The sequence below is a fragment of the Alternaria burnsii genome, assembly GCF_013036055.1.
Source record: "Alternaria burnsii strain CBS107.38 chromosome Unknown 730, whole genome shotgun sequence".
Taxonomy (NCBI): Eukaryota; Fungi; Ascomycota; class Dothideomycetes; order Pleosporales; family Pleosporaceae; genus Alternaria; species Alternaria burnsii.
In genome coordinates, this window is record NW_024066110.1 from 1807770 (window position 1) to 1827841 (window position 20072).

Sequence of the window (20072 nt, forward strand, 5' to 3'; positions counted from 1 at the left end):
CCTTCTCTACCCTCCACCTCCCACCTCGCCTTCCCTCCACCTCATTCGCCCGCCCTTCCCTGTCTCTCCTCCTCAATCCAAGGCGCCTCTCGAAAAATTATATCCGCCAGAGACATTTTTCTTATAACCTCTCTTTTGTTCTTTTCTTTGAATCTTTGATAAACCGTCCCATCTAATATCGCAACGTCTCGCACATACCACGAAACACACAATGCCGATCTCGTTACTACCCGCCTCGGCTGCGGCCTTTGCGCCCAGATCAAACGTCAACGTCGTACTAGCCTCCAAGGTCGAGCCATGGTTAACACAAACGCTCAAGAGAGTGAACCGGGTCAAGCGTCCGTTGAATAGCGTCCAGCAACACACGAGGTGTCTCACAGAAACTCTTTCAGGACCCAACGCTATGTGGTCGCTGTGCTCCATCATGGTACCAAAGGCCCCAGATTCGGAACTGCGCAAGGACTCCAACCCACTAGTCGAAGCCCTCTTCAACTACCAGCTTATCCACATTGAGGCCTACGTTGTACACGTCGACATGGTTTCACAACATGAGGTTGCATTCAAGCTTACACCAGAGACCATCGAGGCGCTTATCGAGTACCACAAGGACATCTACTCGGTTGATGTATCTGCCAGCACCTGGGAGTGGGCCGAGAAGGAGCAACAGCTGAAGAAGCTCCAGGATGGATTTGTCCAGGCTGTCAACCGCTACGTATTCCGAACTGGTGTCAAGGCTCTGGAAGGACTCGAGGAGGATGGTGCGGGAGAGCTACTCGAGGGACGAGGTGAGGACGTCAAGAGCGCCATCATGGGCTTGTTCCTCCCGCTCCTTCCCCCTCCTCCCAGGATCGTCGACGTTGTCCGCCCAGCACCACTTCTTCCCAGCTCGCCTGGCTCAGCCAACTGGTGGGTGCCAACACAGCAGTACCAGTCGCACTCAGCCCCGGTCGACCAGTGGAGAGTGGTTCCTTCTACACCCAGCCCGACCATTGCTACCTGCGGTGAAACTGGACAGACGTTCTGGAGCACCATGGGCACCATGGGCTTCGAAGCGATTCAACTTCCGTCACCGACACCCTCGTACAGCCAGCCATACAACTCGACTAGCCCGTATGCACAGAGTACTAGCCCGTACGCGCCCAGCACGAGCCCGTACACGTCAAGTTCGTACTACAGCCCGCCCCCAGCGTCGGCACCGATTCCAGCCCTTCCTCTGCCGAGCGTGCTAGCCCAGCAGTGCGGGTCAAGCGCCGTGCACGGAGGATTCGGCGGCTTCGGATGGGACACAGGATTCGCGCCACAGTACGCAGCATTCACATAAGCTGGATGACAAGTCGACTGTGGTGCATGCACCTGTTCTCTGTCGATGTTGGGAAGCGTGGACCTGGCCAGTCCCCTTGCCCTTCCCTTTACCGCGCAGGTTGGCCGCGCACCAGCCTTGCGACGCCCGACACGAGACGAATGCGATATTCACGACATGATGTGCAAACATCACTACCAAACCGGCATGGGACGGCGTTTTGTCACTGATTCTTTTTAGCGAGCGTCATTTCTCCTCTCATTCTCGTACATGTCTATTTTTTTGATACCTGTTCTTGTCTCTTTGTTTTTAGCGAGCGATTTCTTTTTTTGTCACCACAACGGCCGGACCAGGTCTTTTCATTACTTGAATACAGCATCTCTGGGAGGTTTGCATGTCGGGCATTTCAACGGAAGACGGATAAACACAGCCTCACGGCTCACGATGTCAGGAACACTCGGTTTGGGTTTTTGCGATTTTCTGTTTTAATGTCGTTTACACTCCTGGACGGATGCGCTATCTCTTCGTTGAGCCTGTGGCATGCCATGACTCTTACGATCTGACGCGATTCACGTTCACGAATTTGCCTACTCAGCCTGGCATTGAATGCTAGCTGGACATGCTGAGGGGCGGCGACAAAAGTTATACATGCATCTGCGATGCCGCTGTGATAGCTCGTCTCTGCTGCGAAGGAGGACTGGGTCGAGACTTGGGAAGCGACTGTGCGGGGTCAAGACACGAGTACGCCCGTGGCGTCTCTGGCCTTTGGGAGGTGGTCTTCTGCTTGCGGAACAAACACTTCCCGATGGACCTCTGCACTTTTACCGACCTTGATCGACTTGGGATACTGGCTGCACAGAGACTGTAGGTTCATCTCCTACACTTCAAGCTAGTCTTGGAAGAAGCACTCTCCCAGTTGAGCTGGGAGCAGTTGAATCGGATGCTGGACAGAAGCAAGCTTCTTTAGCCTTCTAAACTTAATAAAAAACGAAACTTTGAATCCAACAAAAGAATTTTCTAGAAGGGCGCATTGGTGCAGTGATGTATGTGTGCAATAGTGGAGCCGGGCTGGAGCGGATCTGTGGACCATGGTGCTGGGACAAAGTGAGGGTCGATGAGGAGGTCTGTCTGGGGCACAAGCGAGGATGATGCAACTGTGCCGCATGCCTCTTTGCGCAACCCATTGGTAGGGCGGAGCGGAAGCCAACGGCGGGACAACGGGGGGGGTAATGCATGGCGAAATTGGGTGGGCTATCATGTGCTATTGCGGTCATCAATCAGGGCGAAGGGATGTCATGGCGGCATGTTTGTTTTTCACCAGAGTTTGACATGGTCGCGTAACACTTTGGCCGAGGACACGCCTTTGCCTCTGATCTCGAAACATTGTGCCCTTTGCGACGACTCATCTGACCATGCCCGCTGCGCCGCGCGCTTCGTCATAATGCCGCCCGCCAACTCGCCTGTAAGGAAGCCCATTTCCGTCGCCGGCTGCACGGCCGGACAGCCCAAAGTTGAAGAGGCACGACTGACGTAGCTGCACAACAGGACGACCCGGAACCCGCCTTCATCTCTGCCTTGCGTGAACTCGAGAGCCCCGTAAACCACGACGTCCTCAACCTCGCCGCCACGCTGGGCACCCAGACGGACCAGGGAGAAGACGCCGCCGCCATCATCATCGAGGTGCCCGCAGGCCTCAACGCCGACGACGACGATATTGAACGCGCCCACGTGCACTATCTCCGGGCTGCACGCGAGCGGGACCAGGCGCGCTTGAACCGCTCACAGGAGCGATTGCGCCTCTTGGAACGCCAGCGAGACGAGCTCGAGCAGCGAGACCGGCTGAGGAGAGTCATGTCGCGGCTCTCGAGGCTGTCGGACAACAACTATGGCGACCGCGTCCCCAGCCAGAACAGCCTGTACGACTGGTCGCCCGCCAACGACGCCGCTCCTGGCGCGCCCGAGAGCTCCTTGCGGTCGACTGCCATCCTGCAGTCGGCAGGCGTGCGCCGACACCCACGCTTCTCTGCGCGCACCAGAGAAGGCGCGACGACGACGGCGACGACGACGACGACGACGGGCAGCGAAGCACCGCCACGCCACGTTTCGCATCGCAGTCTACGGGACATGCTTGCCGCGAGATCGAGCCTCTTCAACGAGTCGTCGGAGCGAGACCGCCAGTCGAGCGCACGCCAGCGATCCAACGAGAACAGAATGTCGCCCATGCTGGAGCAGACTGTCAAGTATCTTTCGCGCATCCGACACTGCCAATCCGAAGACGAGAGCTGGGAGCGTGCGCGAGACGCCGGCATCCTGACCAAGGACTACTTCTTACAGCACGCAGACTTCGTCGCCGACACGTCGCACATAGCTCCGCCCACCGAGACGTCGTGGCTAGCGCCAGGGGCAATCCTCTCGGGCTGTCAGCATGCGACGACTCTGCCAGCCGTCACCACTTCGTACAGTCGGCACGTGGGGCTCCCACCACCCATCCGGCCGTGGATATGGAACCCCTCCGAAGCCTCGACGAGCCGGACCTCGCACCACGCCGACGCGCAACCGCACCAGGACCGATGGCCGGTCAAGGTCACAATACACGACGTGGATTGGGACCAAATGTCCCTCTCCGCAACCATGGAAGCGTATAACGTACCCTCCCACCCGCATTCGCACACCATCTTCCCCACCAACAACACCACGCCGCCCGTCACACGCACGTCCTCGATAACCACCTACCTCGAAGGCGAAATCCTCGACTTCAACACCCACACCCTCCTCACCGAATCCTTCAAATCAAACGCCGCAAACGACGCCACATACTGGCGCAAGCTGCCGCCCTTCCACAAGATGAGCGACGAAGACGTCGTCCGCGCACTCACGAGCAAGAAGTGGCTTACCCAAGTCCTTGGCCAGGACTGGATACTCATGCGCTGGAAAGAGCGATGTTTCGTAAAGAGTCTCAACCGCAGCACACCCGATCCCCTTCAACCGCCGCCCTCCACCACGATACCCTCTTCGTTCCCTACCGCCGACGCCGGTCCAGCGCCCAATCCCTGGGCCGCGACGGGTTCCGCAAACTACGTCCCCGCCACTTCCAACACCTCTGCACAACCCTCCCCACAACTCCAACCTTCGCCCTACCGCATAGTCCGCAATGCGCAAACAGGTCGAGCCGAAGTCGAAATCACACCACAACCCCTCTTCAATGCAATAACCAACGATGCAGAACACGCTACCTTTGACGACTCCGGCTGCGGGCTTACAATCAGTGGCTTCTACTACGTTGCGCTCGATCGGAGAAACGGCATGCTGGAGGGATTATATTATGATCCGCAGAGCAGTCCGTATCAGTGTTTGAAATTAGAGAGTGTGAATGGCGGGCTAAGGAGTGCTTGGGGATTTAGGTGATGCGGCAGAATCGCTGCCTTGAAAAGAGAGTGTCAAGACAACACAGAAGATGGGCGTGGAACAATTGCATTGCCATGGAGTTTTGTATTGGATATGGGACTGCACCGCCCATTGAGGCTCTCCCAGATGGATCGGGATCATGTTTTACTTTGTCGCTTATTACAAGTTTTGTTAGATGATGTTTGTTCCACAGAAAAATCGATATACTACTTTCAGCTCTTACAAGGCCCCCACCGTGAGTAGCCAAGAGTATCCGGGTGGGTCCGTGAATATTCAGTAATACATTGTAGGCCTTAACACACATAATACGCTGCAGACGCTCTACACGCGTATTTTGTATAGATGTACCAGCAAGCCGCACGCAGTCAAACCCTATCCACCAATGACTAGCACTGCATTACAGCCCCGCACCCACATGCAGTAAATCCTGCCGAGTATCGTCATCTTTCGAGACCCTTTCGGCGTGCCGATGGGCTACGCGATGGACCCAGCATAGAGGCGAACACTGAAAGAGTCACCGTAAAGTCATAGTATCCAAGTTCTGGGAAAGATACAAAGCTCGTCGTCAGTCCCGAGTGAATTCCAATCCAATTCAAACTCAACACATCAGTCCCCATTACTTCACTGGAAGCATAAACAGAGCTAAGCATCCATCATGGCGTCTCCGGAATACCCTAAAACACCCGTCAATAAACTCGGTCGTTTAGCAAACCGAGCTGCCTACGACTACGCCACCATTCACACTCTCGTTAACACCTGTCCTATTCTCCACGTCTCCTTTGTCGACCCCGAACACCCCTTTCCCGTTGTCCTACCCATGATAGGCTGCACTGGAAACTTTTCCTCGCCTTCCTCGGACCCAGCAAGCACACCTCAGGATCTTTACATTCATGGCTACGTCTCCGGTCGTATATTCAAGAGCGGGAAGAACGCCGATGGCCAGGGATTACCCATCACAGTCGCAGCCAGTTTTCTCGATGGTCTCGTATTGAGTCTGACGCCGTTCCATAATTCGTGCAACTACCGCTCTGCTGTTGTGTACGGGTATGCGCAGTTGGTGGAAGACCAGGAAGAAGCCCTGTACGCTATGAAGGCCATTACGGATAACATGCTCCCCCAGCGTTGGGACAAGTCACGCACACCGCCCACACCTGCCGAGCTCAAGTCTACGTCTATCTTGCGTATTAGAATTGAGAGTGCGAGTGCGAAGATAAGAACGGGTGGGCCCAGTGAAGACAGGGCCGATTTGAAGAACGCTGAGCTTGTGAAGAAGACTTGGACGGGTGTCGTGCCGTACTGGGGTACTTGGGGTGAGCCTGTGCCGGGTAAAGAGAATGGATGTGAGGATGTGGAAAGCTATATCGAGGGCTGGAGGATGAAGGAAACGGGACAGGCTCGAGGGTATGCGTTTGAGGCCATTGATATGGACGGGAAGAAGAAATAAGGAGTGAAATAGGGAGAAAGAGGTGGATTTTAGGAGTAGCGGAGGACCTGGAATTTGTGAAAGTTTGCCTCATGAGTTGGTGCGTTCATTCTGCATAATATCAGTTTGTGGTTTACGCAAAGTTGTTACAATTATTGCCTGCTTGCCGGAATAAGAGGATGATCAACAGCTTTTGTCGACCAACAATTCTACATATTAATCACAATCATACAAGCAAACAATGTTGAAAGAAGCATGCACGTACTAAGTTTGGTTTTGAGAAGTACAAGTATGTGCACAAGGCTTTCCAATCGAATCTGTCTGAGCCTAGCCTTCGCCTTATACAGGATGTCTTGTATATACCATCCATCTATGTGATCCCATACAAACCTCAACAACTTTTAGACGCCTTTACAGCTTCGCCTAGCATCCTTGAGGCGGCTTCTTGCTGTACATGCGCCAGTAGTGCACATTCTCTTCCGCGGTGAACTTCCTCTCCTTTGGCTCGCTAGCCCGGATTTTCTTCTGAATAGATTTGTCCAAGGCCGCGTCTTTCGCAGCCTTCGCAGCGAAGAAGGCCTTTTCGTCTGCCTGCTTCTTGGCCGCACGCTCAGCCTTCTCCAGGAGATAGGCCTCGTGACGAGCCTGATTCGCTTCCTCTCGGGCACCGCGTTTGGCAAGCCTCTTCATCTTGCGGAGATAGGAGTCATGCTTCTGGACCGCTATCTTGATGGCATCGTCGAGAATAGGGTTTTTCGCTAGACAAACAGCAAAGTCTTCAGGATCCGGTATCGTGCCTTCCCATACATGCTTGATGAGGCCATTGACGACAATCTTGAAAAGACGCTCGTGACTAGTCTTGAACGCAATGATGGCGTCAATGTCTTCGTACGCCGGCGGATCATGTCGAAGAAGAGCTTCGCACTTCTTGTACAAGTGGACAGTGTACTTGTCCATTCCAAGTGCACGAGCTGCAGCACATACACCTAATGTCTTGGCCATATTCAGGGCGCGAGTAAAAGGAAGCGGCTTCGCAGTGACCTTGACGATGGCTTGAAGATATTCTACCACACGAAGCACACCGCTCTCGTCAGTGTCTGCTGGCAGCTCGATCGTACCGTCTTTGAGAATGTCGCCAACCGTTGCAGAAGTTGCGCGTAGCAAAGGCTTCGAGATTGTCGTTATAAGCACGCCGTCGATAAAGATCTGGATACGGTCACCCTTGACTAGCATTTGACGGTCGGCAAAGGACCAGTCGCGGATGTCAATGTCCTTGGCTGTGATCTGGGAGGCAGATACGAGAGCAGCTGCGTCTTTTTGCTTCTTGTTGACCTTAGTCTTCGTGTCAAGGAAGATCATATCCCAGACTTTGGCATCGACTGGAATGTACTGGCTAGGGGAGCGGGGGATTGGAGACGTCATGGTTGTTTCCTGTTTCTTCATGGGTCAAGTAAGTCTTGTTGTAGTTGACTTAGAGTTGATGATGGTAGTCAGGAGGAAGGACTTATTGAAGGTGGTGTTCTTCGTGAGCTCGTCGCAACGTGCAATAATGAAAGAAAGTCCAGGTCAAAAGTCAGTTGAGTCTAGGATGTTGAGCGTGGGTCCGGGGAGTGGGAGAATTAGAGAACTGTAGGATTAGGGTGCTTTATAGCAAGAGGAGAACAGTGAACTGCGATTGTGCAACCTCACGCGGCTCGAACAGTGAATTCATTCTGTGGTTAGATTATTCTTCTGTAACGTGAAAGGCCGAGGAAGTCATGAAGGTGGCACTAGAGAAAGGCTACAAGATCGAGGTCAGTAAGGTTGGCAAAGACCAGGAATTCACACTTCGTTTTGATAGCTCAAGTGAAACAATCACTTGATGTCCACATCGATTCAGGTCGTAAGAAAGCGACTGAAATACAGACTCACTAGCTCACCCCCGGCTAATAGCATGGCTCCGATACAGACTCACATTTGCTTAGCATCCAATGCTCCATGGTGCGGCAAGATTGGCTTCAGACTCTTGACATGGTCCAAAAAGCACATAATGTTTGCGTACCGATTATTCTCTGGTCCCACGATTGCCGTGTTTGCCGGGTTGAGGAAGCTGTGCGGGAATCCCATGTCGAAGCCATACGCTGCATCAATCTGCTGGATCTCTTCTGGCGTTAGACCCAGACAAAGAGCCTGAATATTGCCCTCGAGATGAGAAATTTTGCGACCACCTACAATGGGGAAGACGTACGGCGACTTGTGCATAACATAGGCAAGAGCAACCGACGTGATCGGAGGCACTGGGCTCTTTGCATTTGCAATGTCTTCGAGAACGTCGCTAACCTTCTCCTCATTGCCAATGATCATCATCTCCATCTTTCGGCCACCGTCTTCTGGTTTTTCTCTTTGCGCCCTTGTCTTGAAGCTTCCACCTCCGATAGCACCCCAAGGAGCCAAAGCCATGCCTTCATCAAGTGCCATGGGGATGATCTCACGCTCGAATGAACGCTCAGCGGCAGACCAGCGGCCTTGGTAGATTGAGAATTGGCGAAGACCATGTTGCCGGGCATAGCAGTTTGCTTTGACGACGATCCAGGCTGGAGTGTCGGAGATGCCCAGGTAAAGGACCTTGCGGGAGGTGACGAGGTCGTTGAGCGCATTCATCAGCTCTGGTATAGAGACCGTTGAATCCCAGAGGTGAACATAGTACTAGCAAAGAGGTCAGGTATGGTACTAATGTTAAGACGCCTCAACTCACAATATCCGCATAGCTCGTTCTCAGCGCCTTGAGTGACCGCTCAATACTCGTATACATATTCTTCGCACTGTTGCCTCCATAGTTACTCTTGCACCTTGCACTGCCTTCCTTCTCCTTCTCCGTGATCTGCATTCCAGTAAACTTTGTTGCAAGCACCATCTCATCTCTAACATCTCGCTTCTCCATCCATTCTCCGATCCACTGTTCGCTCTCGCCGAATTGATAGTTGACGGCAGTGTCTATGAAGTTGCCGCCTTGCTCGTAGAAGTAATCTAGCATAGCAAAAGTCGTCTCTTTACTACATTTGCCGAGGGAAGCCTTCCAAGCCTCTCCAAAGTTCATGGCACCGAGACAGAGAGGTGAGACCCGGACGGCTGCTGTGGGGCTGAGGATACGATGTCTACCCAGGGGAGACACTGGTGCAGTTGGGGTGATGAAAGACATTTTGCTATTGGTTGTGATGCAGAACTGACACTATTAGACCGCCTGAGTGGTTACGATAGGACTTTTGAAGTCATTGCGGTTTCCCTTTATATGCGGCTTAACGCCGTGAGCTCCATGTCTTAACGCCGATGGCATATGCAAACGAACTGTCAGCCTGGCCGGGCGGACAAGGTCCATCAAACCAGTAAGGTATCGAGACTGATCATCTCAACCCACCTCTTCACCGAACAAACCTTCTACCCATCCCTCTTCGGACCAATCCGCCTCCCACACTGAGCCTTCCTTCCGAGCTTGAGCCGCGAATGCTCCTATTTTCTCTTCAACCACACAGACATCAACACCCAATTCTTTCAGCTTCTCGAAGATACGTATAGCAGTATCGCCTTCGAACTCCTTAGGTCCAACGCCGTAGCCGTATCTGCACAAGAGGATAATCTCGCATAAATATGGCGCGTCAGTCTTGTGATCGACCAGTATATCAAGCCACCCAAAGATAGCTAGGGTGGGGCATATTACAGTGAGCGACTCGAGGTTCAGGGGTGGTATGATACCGTTGAAATAGTGGTGTTCATTGAACGTGTTGCGTGCTTCATACAGTAGCACCCCCTGTAAAACCTCCATCTTGGTCAACTTCGGGAACGAGTGAAGATCAAGCACGTTTGCGCAACCACCAAAACAACGCCTTGGATCGAAGTGGTCGGAAACTTCATAGTCAATCCTTAGGTACCCCAAGCTTGCAGATACATTTGCTGCGGTACTGAGAGCGCGCGCGATGTACTCGAAGCTGCCACGCCAACGCTTGATGGCTGTAGGGCTCCGCACGAACAGTATCTCGAGATGAGTAATATTCGATTGAGGGAGGCCTTGTAGCAACAACGGAAGCTTTTCGTCGTGATGTAGATGGGTCTGGGTATGAAGCTCGCCCCAGTCGCTTCGCACGATCAGTGTGTTAATATTCGGATAAGGAGGTAAAGGGCATACGGCCACTGAATTGGTAAAAGATTCATGTTCCGCAATGGCCACATCTGGAGCACTATACTCCCGCCATAGATCAATTTCTAGGACCTGTAAAGAATAAAATGGTAATTGCAGCATACGCATGCTCTCACCAAAGATCCTCAGGCGCTTGATGGTACGAAATTGTGAAAAGCCTGACCAATGGCCTGGTGTATGCTGGACTTTGTCGCCTTCAATTCCATAGAGCGCCCTGTATATGTCGAAAACGGGTACAAATAAATTCTCGTGAAGGTATACGTTGACGTGAAGCATGCGAAGGTTGTCGCAAAGTGCGAGAAGTAGCCCAGCTACACTGTTCAGCATACCAGCCATTAGTGCGGACCGCCAAGTTAGCTCCTCTACGCTCTTGAACGGACTCTCTGTCCCGAATAGATCTAGTCTGTTGACACTTTGAGCTATTTGCAGCAACATTGCCGCGTGCACGTCCTCAGAGGAAGCTGCACGCTTCATGGCTTGCTTGAACACGAACACAGGGTTGTCTTTAAGAATTGTGATCCCCAAAGTCGTTGTAGAGAATGCCAATTGACGGATCTTGCTTCCCAGGTCCGGTTTCTCAATGATAGTTCTCACAAGATAAATAGTATTGTCTTCTCGACTGCGGGGCAGGTTGATGGTCCGATACAAGAGATGACCACCAATCACTTTGAAGCGGCGAGAGACCTGGGTAAGACTTCCGAGCGCCTGGTTGTCCCCTTCAAGATATGTGGCTATCTCAAGTAGCAGCTCGTCGGGTAGATCATTAATGGAATGGGCGACGATCTGAAGGGCATGTTGGCGCGGTTCGCGGTCGATTTTCTGGAACTTCTGCGAGGTTCCTGTCTCCAGGGACACCATTGTGAAGTATGGTCTCGGGTGAGTCTTAGCAATGCCGAATCGCTAGAATGGTTAGCGAGGAAGTAAGGTGGGCTGAAATGATTAGGTAGACTCACTTGCGTTACAGTCTTACCAGTCTCTCCTGAGAGGCGACTTGAAAGAAGATTTCTGGGTGTATGGGATTGCACGAGATTGTGGTAGTTGTGTGAGCCAACCAATGTAGAAGGTGCAAACGCCGCGTCAGTCACCTGTTCCTGCAGAGAATCTGCCCGACCCACAAAAACGTTTGTTATTTTGCCAGTCGGTTTCTGACGTCCGATGTCTACAAGGAAAGTAATGTGTTATTCTTCTAGTTAGTTCCTGGAAACGTTGACTACTAAACATCCAGCCTTTCTACACTTTCTCGCCCGCAATGCGGCGAACCCATTGAGCAGTCTCGTCTATCTTGCTAAGAAAAGGGCTGTGACTGGACTTGATCCTGGTCACATCGATATCAGCCCCAGCGGCCTTGGCAACCTGGATCATCCCCTCCTGCGTCTCCGGAGCAATGGCGAGATCTTCTTCACAAAGCAGGTAGCTTGTTGGGATGACTTTCCAAGCTGTGCCCGTCGCCTTGGCCGCGGCAGACCCAACTCCATGAGTCTTGACAAGCGAGAACCAGTGCTTAGATTCATTTTCGGGGACGTCTTTGTAGAAGACGTCGAGGTCAGTATAGATCAACTGATTCCCCTCAAGTTTGATCCAGTCCGGGGGCTGGCCTTGGCCCCGGCCTAGATCCGAGATACCGACTCCTTCAGGTAAGAGAAAACTGGTGATATAGCCAGTCCTTATGACACCGCCTCTTTTGCCTACCGCTTCCCTTTCCTTCTTGCTCATCCCGACTAACCCAGAGCCGGCAACGAGGCCAGCCCAGCTATGGGGTATCACGATAACATCGTTACCGTCTCCAATGGCTTCTTCAACTAGTGAACGCAGAGCTGTGATATCTTGAGAGAGATCTTCAGGGGGACTAGGGTTGTCTACGGAGGGCATCTGGCGGCAATGAGTTGTGTAACCAAAAGAGTTTAATTTCTCCATCAATGGAGCCATATGCACAGGGACATGCGCTGATCCTGGAACAAAAAGAAGCTGAGGTTTGGACATGCTGGAGGTGTCGTCTGATGATGAACGGGTATGAATTGCTTGAAGGGTTGTGATACTGCTGAAATGCTATCTCAAAAGTCCTAGTAAGTATCCTCATACTTATAATGTTGTATAAGCTTACCGTTAGATAAGCTTAGTCTACGAGACACCCTACCCTCTGCGCTTTACGTAATTCAACTAGGCCTACCTAGGTAGTATAGACGCACGAGTAGAGAGTAGTTCTTGACTAACCGGCCTTTGCGAAGTGCTAAGAATAAATGACCCATCTCTCGCTCATTTCTAATTGAACATGCTCTTTCTTTGCTGCCGCAAATTACTGTCAGAGGCGTAGACTATAGCCAGGTGTGTACTTTCCGTGTACAAATCCAGTCACCTAGGTAGTTAACATTCGCGAGCTCTGTGAACGCGCATCGTAGGTAGCTTCAAACCCGAACCGAATATGACGAGCCTTCTGCGAGACCCTAGTGCCACACTGTAATTTCACATGATGTAGATTTGTCACTCCCTGAGTGCGAGCACACATGCAGGCAGATAACAGTTCGCAAATGAGACATCTGCGTTTAAGCTCTGCCTTAATGATCAGTGAGACAGTATTACGTTTCAGGATAGTGAGGAGAATTAAATGTTTAGTCTAGGCTAACAATGCTTCTAATCCATCAGCAGCTTACATAAAGTCCGCGTTAGCATCTACTTGAGGGTCGCGCTGGCTAAGCGTACAAGCCTCAAAAAAGCAGAGAAGCCCCAATCGCATGCTCGAGCTGAAGTAATCCCTATCTGACACATGTTGAGCGAGACAGTGAGTGTGTGCCAACGGAGCATCAGAGTTCTCGCAACCCAGGTGGTGTAGAACAGAGGAGACGGCGTTGATCCGAGTAGGTCCGCTGGCCTCTGATTTGCTCAGCACAATCTAGCGTTATAACAAACATGTCGTGCATGAGTGAGCCCTGCACCTCGGCTTTGGCTCAAGGAGATCGCGGGATTTACTTCCTGTTTCGTTGGGGATTCACCATGACGTCACATCGATCCGCGTCACGCCGCCGCCGATCCAACGACGCATGCCTCGCATTAACGGGAATCACCACGGACGGTCCAGAGCGTCGCAAGCGCGTCTTGTTGTTGTATCGTCACAGTTGCGAAGTCTAGAGCCAAGAAAAGATGATTGAGACTACAAAAGGAGATCTGTCTTCACGATGTAGTGTGAGCTAGACAGCGACATGTCTCAAGGAATTACGAATCTGCAATCAGTTTACAGAACCAGAGCCTTCCTCAAACGCGTTGCACGAGCTGAATCAAGCTGGAATTCATTCAATGCTTTGGTCAATCTTAAGGATGCTAAATGATCACTGTGATAACATCATTTTCCTCAATCCGATACCTGGATCGTGCTACGCATCGAACACCAGATCAGCAAATCTTGCACTGGTCGTTTCGTCGGTCTTCTCCTATGGCACCCATCACGGGAAGAAGCTACCGCCACCTAGCTTGTCCCGAAGATCACTCATCCACCTCGAGCGTAGTCGTTCCACGAGTCGATACCATAGTATTTCAGTAAAAATACGTAGGCACATTTTCCCACCCCTTTGCAATCGCAGCCTCTCGTACCACATCATACAGCCTCCTCGCTCTTGGCCAGACAGCTCGAGGCGGTATCTCAGCTCCTTTGCTCAGGAGAAATTGTATCACAGCCTTGTCTCTGCGCTCGAAGGCCATCTCCAATGGCGAACAAGTATGACCTGGAGATTCAAGCTTAGCCCTGTGTACCTTCCCATTTATATCTGCACCAGCGTCTAGGACTGCGCCGATGATAGGTATATCGCCATACTGGATGGCACAGCAAAGTGGGTGATCCTTGAAGGATACAATTAGACTTTTGTTGACATCTACGTTACCTTCATTCAAAAGCGTGTTGACAATATCGGTACTACCTGTACGGCACGCATTGGTGAAGAGATATGGGTTGACCTTGTCTCGCGAAGAACACAGAAGCAAGACCGACTTGACGATATCTGCGTTTAAACTCGCAATGGCAGCGTCAAGCCATTTGTTGTATGTTTCTTTTGTCACATAATGGGGAAGCCTCGGGCAGAACTCGACGAGTTCCTTGACAAAGCGAGATTTTCCGGTGTTGACAGCAATGTAGAACGCATCGTCGAAAGCGTATGCGGACCGGCACATATATCTGCCTCTTGGCGTTTTTATGAGCTGATTGAGATGATCCATAACTTCGTTGAAGAGGCCATTGTTATTCGCGGCCACGGCCATCACTAGTGGACATCGACCGATATATATGCCGGGTATCCGGGTGTTGAGAGGCATCGTTGCTAGCAGAGTCCGCACCAAGTCGAATGCCAGGAATGCCATAGCTGCTACGATCTTTTGCCAATGATCAAGCTCAGCATCGTTGTTTATATTCACAAATGACGTACAAAGTGGATGTATGCCCCATGAATCTACCCCACATCATGGTATTGACACGTGTGGGTTGACAGACTCGCACAAAACCTTCAATCATGCTAGTCTCAGTGACTTTCCGATCTTTCTCTGGGATCGCAAGCTCCCGGATCAAGTAGTCGGCCATACGACGGAGCATCTTGAGCAATGGATCGTTGACATCAGAGATCTTGTGAAGATGGATGTTTAGGTACTCGGCCATCTTGTTCTTGATGACTTTGGGCATCTTTTCGACAACATTTTCAGGCTGCTTGCTAAGCAAGTCGTCCTCGATTTCGGCGGCGAAAGTGCGACATACGCTTCGGAGCTTCCAAGTCGAGCTTGGAGATTCGGCGTTGAGCTCATGGACGATCATCTTGAATATTTCCGGAGTTAAGTCGAGAAGTTCCGTCATGGCTGTGTCGTGATGAGCTTAGTTGAAGTTCGGAGTTGATATCGAATGTGATGCGAGAGATGATGGTTGATGTGAGGGGAGTATAATGGAAGAGAAAGTGGCCAGAGGACTATGCAAGCACGAATATATAAATTTTGCCCTATTGTTGCTTCGGAATATTTACGTGAAAGAATTGCATGCTGCCTGAAGAAGGCACCAGAGTTTGCTAATTGGATCGTTCTCATTAGAAATGCATTCATGGTATGCGAAAGCCGCCGTGATTAAGATTCGGTTTCAGCGAGTGAAACAGAAATATCAACAAGATTGTTTTATTGGTAGCTGATCGGCAGAAACCAGGACGTTTCCCTGCGCAAAGTAGCTGTAGAGAGGCCGAGGGATAGGGGATAAAGGAGCGTTGAACATCGTTGGATGCTCTTGGAACAGAACAGGTAATAGATCAGATGAGATTGATTGGATGATCTATCGTACGTGAAGTAGGTGCACCTAATATAGGTGAATGAACAAAGGAATGTAACAAACAACAAACTAACTATACATGAGATGGAAGCTGCATATGGAAACCAACAGATGCCTTCCATGTTTTCTCTACATAACTTTCCGATCCGTCCATCATTAGATTGAAGTATGCACTTGTATCTGGCTCCAACACTAAACACCGTGACATCCGCCTAACCCCCATCAAAGATCTTCTCAGGCAGCCAGAGCATAGTAATACCGTCACTTAGCTATCTTGGCTGCCTTCGATCTCTTGCTTTTCTTTTTTCGCTCTTCCACAGCCTTCTGGAGGACCTTGAGTATCTTACCTCGAGAGGGCCAAATGCTCTCTGAAGGGACTTTCGCTCCACATTCGACCAAGTAGGCTACCACATCATATTTCTTGATGTGTATGACGTATTCCAACGGTGTGATAGTGGGGCGTCCAGGGATTCGGTGAGTAGTCATAGCGTAGTCGATGTCGGCGCCAGCTTCAACCACCTCCCGAACCATGTCTACAGTACCTGATCTTATGGAAGCTGCAAGTGCTGACGACGTATTGCTGCTAGAGTGCAGTTGTACTTGTCCGTGTTTGAGAAGCATCTTGACCACATTGAGGCTGCCCATTCTACAACCCTGTTCGAAGGTTCTATTGAGGATGTGGTAGGGGTTGTCCTCGGCTATAACTTGAAGGAGAGACTTCAGTGACTCGTCGTTCTGGCAATCAATGGCGAGTTTAACCCACTCACGATAAAAAGGCCTGTTTGTGAGGGACTTATAGTCGTCGAGGTATTCAAGCAGGAGGGCTGTGATTTCCGGGTGGTTGTTGGAGATGGAAAGTGTGACACCAACTTGAATGTTGTATATAGAATCGATGTGGAGCATCTGGAAAATTTTCCAGTACTTGCCCTTTTCCTTATCCAGGACATCAAGCATAAGTGTGATCATCTCTGAGTCTCCAAGCCGAACAGCAGCTGAGATTGGATAGTCCCATACACCCTGTCGAAGATATCTCGGCGCATCAGGTAGTAACCTAGCGACTAGCTCGTAAGCGCGTACGCTTAACGCCGCGATAAATTTCTCATGCCAGTCCAAATCCGAGCCGGGAGAATCGCACTGTTTCTGGCGCCACTCGTTTCTAATTGTGAGCCAAGATTCGTGTAAGAGGCCTGGTTCAGAGATCCACAGCAAGTTCTGGGTGTCTCGACACGTATCTGCCACACAGGCGCAAACTTCGAGTAAAATGTTGCGATCTTGGCGATCTTCTTCGGCCTCGAGCTCCTTGGTAACATACTCTACCATCTCTCGTATCTTCGTAGGCAGTTCGAGAAAAACATCGCGTGGATTCTTGACGTGGTATGCGAGGTAATGCTTCATGTTCTCTGGCTCGCTAAGAAGGCGACTTGCGCGACGAGAGCGGAAAGCTCCCTTGGGTTGGATGGCTAATATGTTCTCGCTGATCTCTTGATCGAAAGTGCCTGGGGAGTCAGTTCTGCATACTTACGCAAATGCTAAGAAGGGTGTCTTACGACAGACTCCACGCAGCTTCCAAGATTTGATCACTCCAGCGCCGCTCACGAGATGGTCAATCATGCGTCTAAAAGTCTCCGGGGGGAAATCGAGTAACTCCATCGCGACGATGAGTTCGCTACTGCGGTATATGAAACTCGAGCAACAAGTTTCGACTTAGCAGGTTCCAGAGTTCGACGCGACTGGCTTACTTACTATATGTGTACTGACTTGACGCTTGCCTTGCGAGTTGTTGGAGAGAATGAGCGGGAAGGGAAATCGACTAGGAAGCGGCAGCAGAAGGGGAAGTAGTGTGTGTATTATCGCCAAGCATTATCAGTACGTGACTAAAGTAGAGACATGTACACTGTCTCACGCAAGACTGGCGCCTGAATCCTAAAATGTAATTACAAGTTAACGGGCAAATCAGCGCCCTATCCAAATCAAGGTTTTTGTTTTCCCTCTAAGGGTATAGCTCAAGATGACTTTTGAACGCACGTAAATGTCAAGCTCGCCCGCAAAGCTCTGGGCTAAGAGTGGAGACATTGACCGGGCTCCCCTCATATTTGAAAAGGTAGCGCCTTCATCTTCAAACGAAGACTCGCTCATGTAATCGCAGACCCTTTTAGCTGGAAATAACCCAAGAAGAACATGCAGTACACTCAAAGCTTGCCCCTCACTTCATGTGACATACCGCGAAATTCTGTGTAGGACGGAAAATCGCGACAGCCGCTTCCCATCCTTTCACATTTTATATTCTGGTAGCAAAGCAGAAGACCTCTCTCATCCCACTCATTCGAGATTTGAGGCATATGTGAACCCCTTTTCAGAAGATAGTGAGATATGTCGAAGTTCCGCCTCTTGATCGCGACTAGGATGGGTGTTGTCTGCTTCGATTTCCAGGTAGATACGTAATTCACGTCCGCACCGGCTTCGACAAGAATCTTCACGATGTTCAAGTGCCCTGCAACCACAGCCTTGACTAGTGGGGATGAAGCAACTGCCTTGTTGTTGACATCGATGTGACCTTGATCGAGGAAGAATCGTACTACGTCTTCGCGATTGTGCTCGCACGCTGTCTGGTAATCGATCCATCTAACCTTCCAAGCGGAACCACGCTTAGGACTCCGGAGTGTAGCAACAGCTTGAATCATTGCAAGGCTGGACCGAGTAATTGCAGTCTTCAAGAAGCGATCCCAAACCTTCGCCGATATGGCAAATGTATGACTCTTGTACCAGCCCAACAAAAGATTGAGAAGGTCTTCATCGTTCTGACAGATTGCAGTGACGACTGCATCTCCCATGAAAGGATGCTTCGTGGAAAACATCGAGGGACCTGGAGGCGCGGATTCGTACATGTCCGTTAGGATAGCATCCCGTGTGCACCTCGGATCATTCGGGTCATTCAGGATTGCTGAAATGTTCTCTAGCATTGCCTTCACCACAGCTTCGTGACCAAGCTTCGTTGCAAGCTGCAGGGGTGCACCAAAGATAGGGTGGCCCTCAAAGCTTGATAGTCCCTGCATCAATTCGGGTATAAGATGATGATATCCCAGGCAAATGGCGGCCAACAGCTTATCGAGACATCCGAATGGGCGATGAAGGTGCATCGAGACTAGTTCAGATATTTTTATTTCGCCTCCCAAAACCCACCGGAATAGCTGATCGCGATCGAGAAGTCCAAGTGGAAGAGAGTCACAGAGACTTTGCCGTATGGCTTCCCTTTCGTTCTCTGTGTCCTTGTTCATTTCTCTGGCCATCCAGTTGACCATGTCGTTTATCATGTTTGGAAGATATGGATTTGTGTCGAGAGGTACTTTGCTTCGATAATAGAGGTATAGTCCCGAATTCGCACGGAAGATGGATCGCGTAGGACACGTGAATGCCTTGATAGGTTGCTTTGCAAAGACATTGTATGTTATAGTGGCCTTGAAGGTATCTTGGGTCTGTTAGCTCATACCAGAAAGTAACACACTACTGCCTTTTTACTTACGACAGACTCCACGAAGCTTCCAAGCCTCGTTGATACCAGCAAGAGTAACTAGCTCATGAATGACATTCTCGAATACTTCCGGCGGCACATCCAGGAGCAGCATCTTCGGAGACCGTGCCGGTGGTTACTTGTAGCTTCTTATATGCTGTGAAATGTAAGTGTTATTGTCAACAAAATGGTTGACTTGATCGTGGTACGTTGGTAGTCTGTAAAGTAGCCTCTGTGCTCTCGAGCCTGGTGTCTCCGTAGTGAGTTTTCCTGGCGAAGACTCAACTCGAAGGATGGAGGAGAAGAGAAAGTTTCGGGACGAAGGTAGCTGTTGTAGTACCTTACGTAGTTGAGTGCTAGCGCGGTGAAGTGGCTCTCGGTGAGTGGTGAGAGAGGTATCCCCAAAGGCGATAAGAGGCCCAGGTAAAGGCAGCAACACTCTCAAATATTAAGGCTTACTCAGAACCCAGCATACCAATATTACTATATCAACTTCACCGTCTCTGGGCTTGCAATTCGACATATCATCACCCGTACCGGTGGAATACATGTCCAATCTACAGCTCACTTCCGTCTTGCTCACGCCGAGCCTTCTTTTTTGCTTTGAGAAAGACAGCTCCCAATTCCAGCTTGCGATCCCATCTGATCTGGCCCTGACTCTCCAAATACGTCAGAACGTGATCGCCCGTCTCTCAGCTATCTCCAGGTTGAAACTGCTCGAGGCATGGAGGAGTAAATCTTTTACGCCAAATGGGCTGGTTATTGGATGAATAGACAGAGGAAACTGCGAAGAACACCACTATTCACGTTCGCGTTAGTTACCAATCTTGTGAAGGGTAGCCTGGGCTGATGGCATAGCAGGTATAGATTTCATCTCGTGAGTCTCGAGGCAGATGACGAAAGCCGTCCATGCTAATTTCTGAGGGTGTATCGGGTTGATAGGTCGATCAAGGTGCTCTGATGTAATTGAGCGAGTGGGTGTGG

At 50.7% G+C, this 20072-nt stretch overlaps 8 protein-coding genes across 8 annotated transcripts; 4 read left to right on the forward strand and 4 right to left on the reverse strand.

Moving 5' to 3' along the window:
- Positions 1-211: 211 nt before the first annotated feature.
- GT037_004028 (uncharacterized protein) lies at positions 212-1321 on the forward strand (the record flags this gene model as incomplete). Its single annotated transcript, XM_038929075.1, has 1 exon — positions 212-1321. The coding sequence occupies one exon, from the start codon at positions 212-214 to the stop codon at positions 1319-1321; it is 1110 nt and encodes a 369-aa protein (XP_038788782.1).
- A 598-nt stretch (positions 1322-1919) lies between these two features.
- On the forward strand, positions 1920-2168 carry GT037_004029 (uncharacterized protein; the record flags this gene model as incomplete). The annotated part of the gene is made up of 1 exon (XM_038929076.1): positions 1920-2168. One exon carries the CDS (start codon positions 1920-1922, stop codon positions 2166-2168), a length of 249 nt encoding a protein of 82 aa, XP_038788783.1.
- Positions 2169-2189: 21 nt separating this feature from the next.
- On the reverse strand, positions 2190-2558 carry GT037_004030 (uncharacterized protein; the record flags this gene model as incomplete). The annotated part of the gene is made up of 1 exon (XM_038929077.1): positions 2190-2558. One exon carries the CDS (start codon positions 2556-2558, stop codon positions 2190-2192), a length of 369 nt encoding a protein of 122 aa, XP_038788784.1.
- Positions 2559-2741: 183 nt separating this feature from the next.
- GT037_004031 (uncharacterized protein) lies at positions 2742-4705 on the forward strand (the record flags this gene model as incomplete). The annotated part of the gene is made up of 2 exons (XM_038929078.1): positions 2742-2762; positions 2846-4705. 2 exons carry the CDS (start codon positions 2742-2744, stop codon positions 4703-4705), a joined length of 1881 nt encoding a protein of 626 aa, XP_038788785.1.
- Positions 4706-5360: 655 nt separating this feature from the next.
- On the forward strand, positions 5361-6149 carry GT037_004032 (5-nitroimidazole antibiotic resistance protein; the record flags this gene model as incomplete). Its single annotated transcript, XM_038929079.1, has 1 exon — positions 5361-6149. The coding sequence occupies one exon, from the start codon at positions 5361-5363 to the stop codon at positions 6147-6149; it is 789 nt and encodes a 262-aa protein (XP_038788786.1).
- A 402-nt stretch (positions 6150-6551) lies between these two features.
- On the reverse strand, positions 6552-7550 carry GT037_004033 (uncharacterized protein; the record flags this gene model as incomplete). The annotated part of the gene is made up of 1 exon (XM_038929080.1): positions 6552-7550. One exon carries the CDS (start codon positions 7548-7550, stop codon positions 6552-6554), a length of 999 nt encoding a protein of 332 aa, XP_038788787.1.
- Positions 7551-8078: 528 nt separating this feature from the next.
- Positions 8079-12279, reverse strand: GT037_004034 (uncharacterized protein; the record flags this gene model as incomplete). Its single annotated transcript, XM_038929081.1, has 5 exons — positions 8079-8813; positions 8863-9336; positions 9523-11199; positions 11253-11304; positions 11534-12279. 5 exons carry the CDS (start codon positions 12277-12279, stop codon positions 8079-8081), a joined length of 3684 nt encoding a protein of 1227 aa, XP_038788788.1.
- A 1761-nt stretch (positions 12280-14040) lies between these two features.
- On the reverse strand, positions 14041-19203 carry GT037_004035 (uncharacterized protein; the record flags this gene model as incomplete). Its single annotated transcript, XM_038929082.1, has 5 exons — positions 14041-14652; positions 14777-15126; positions 15928-17076; positions 17802-19046; positions 19101-19203. Coding segments are annotated over 5 exons (3459 nt in total), but the record flags the coding sequence as incomplete, so codon positions are not given.
- Positions 19204-20072: the final 869 nt, after the last annotated feature.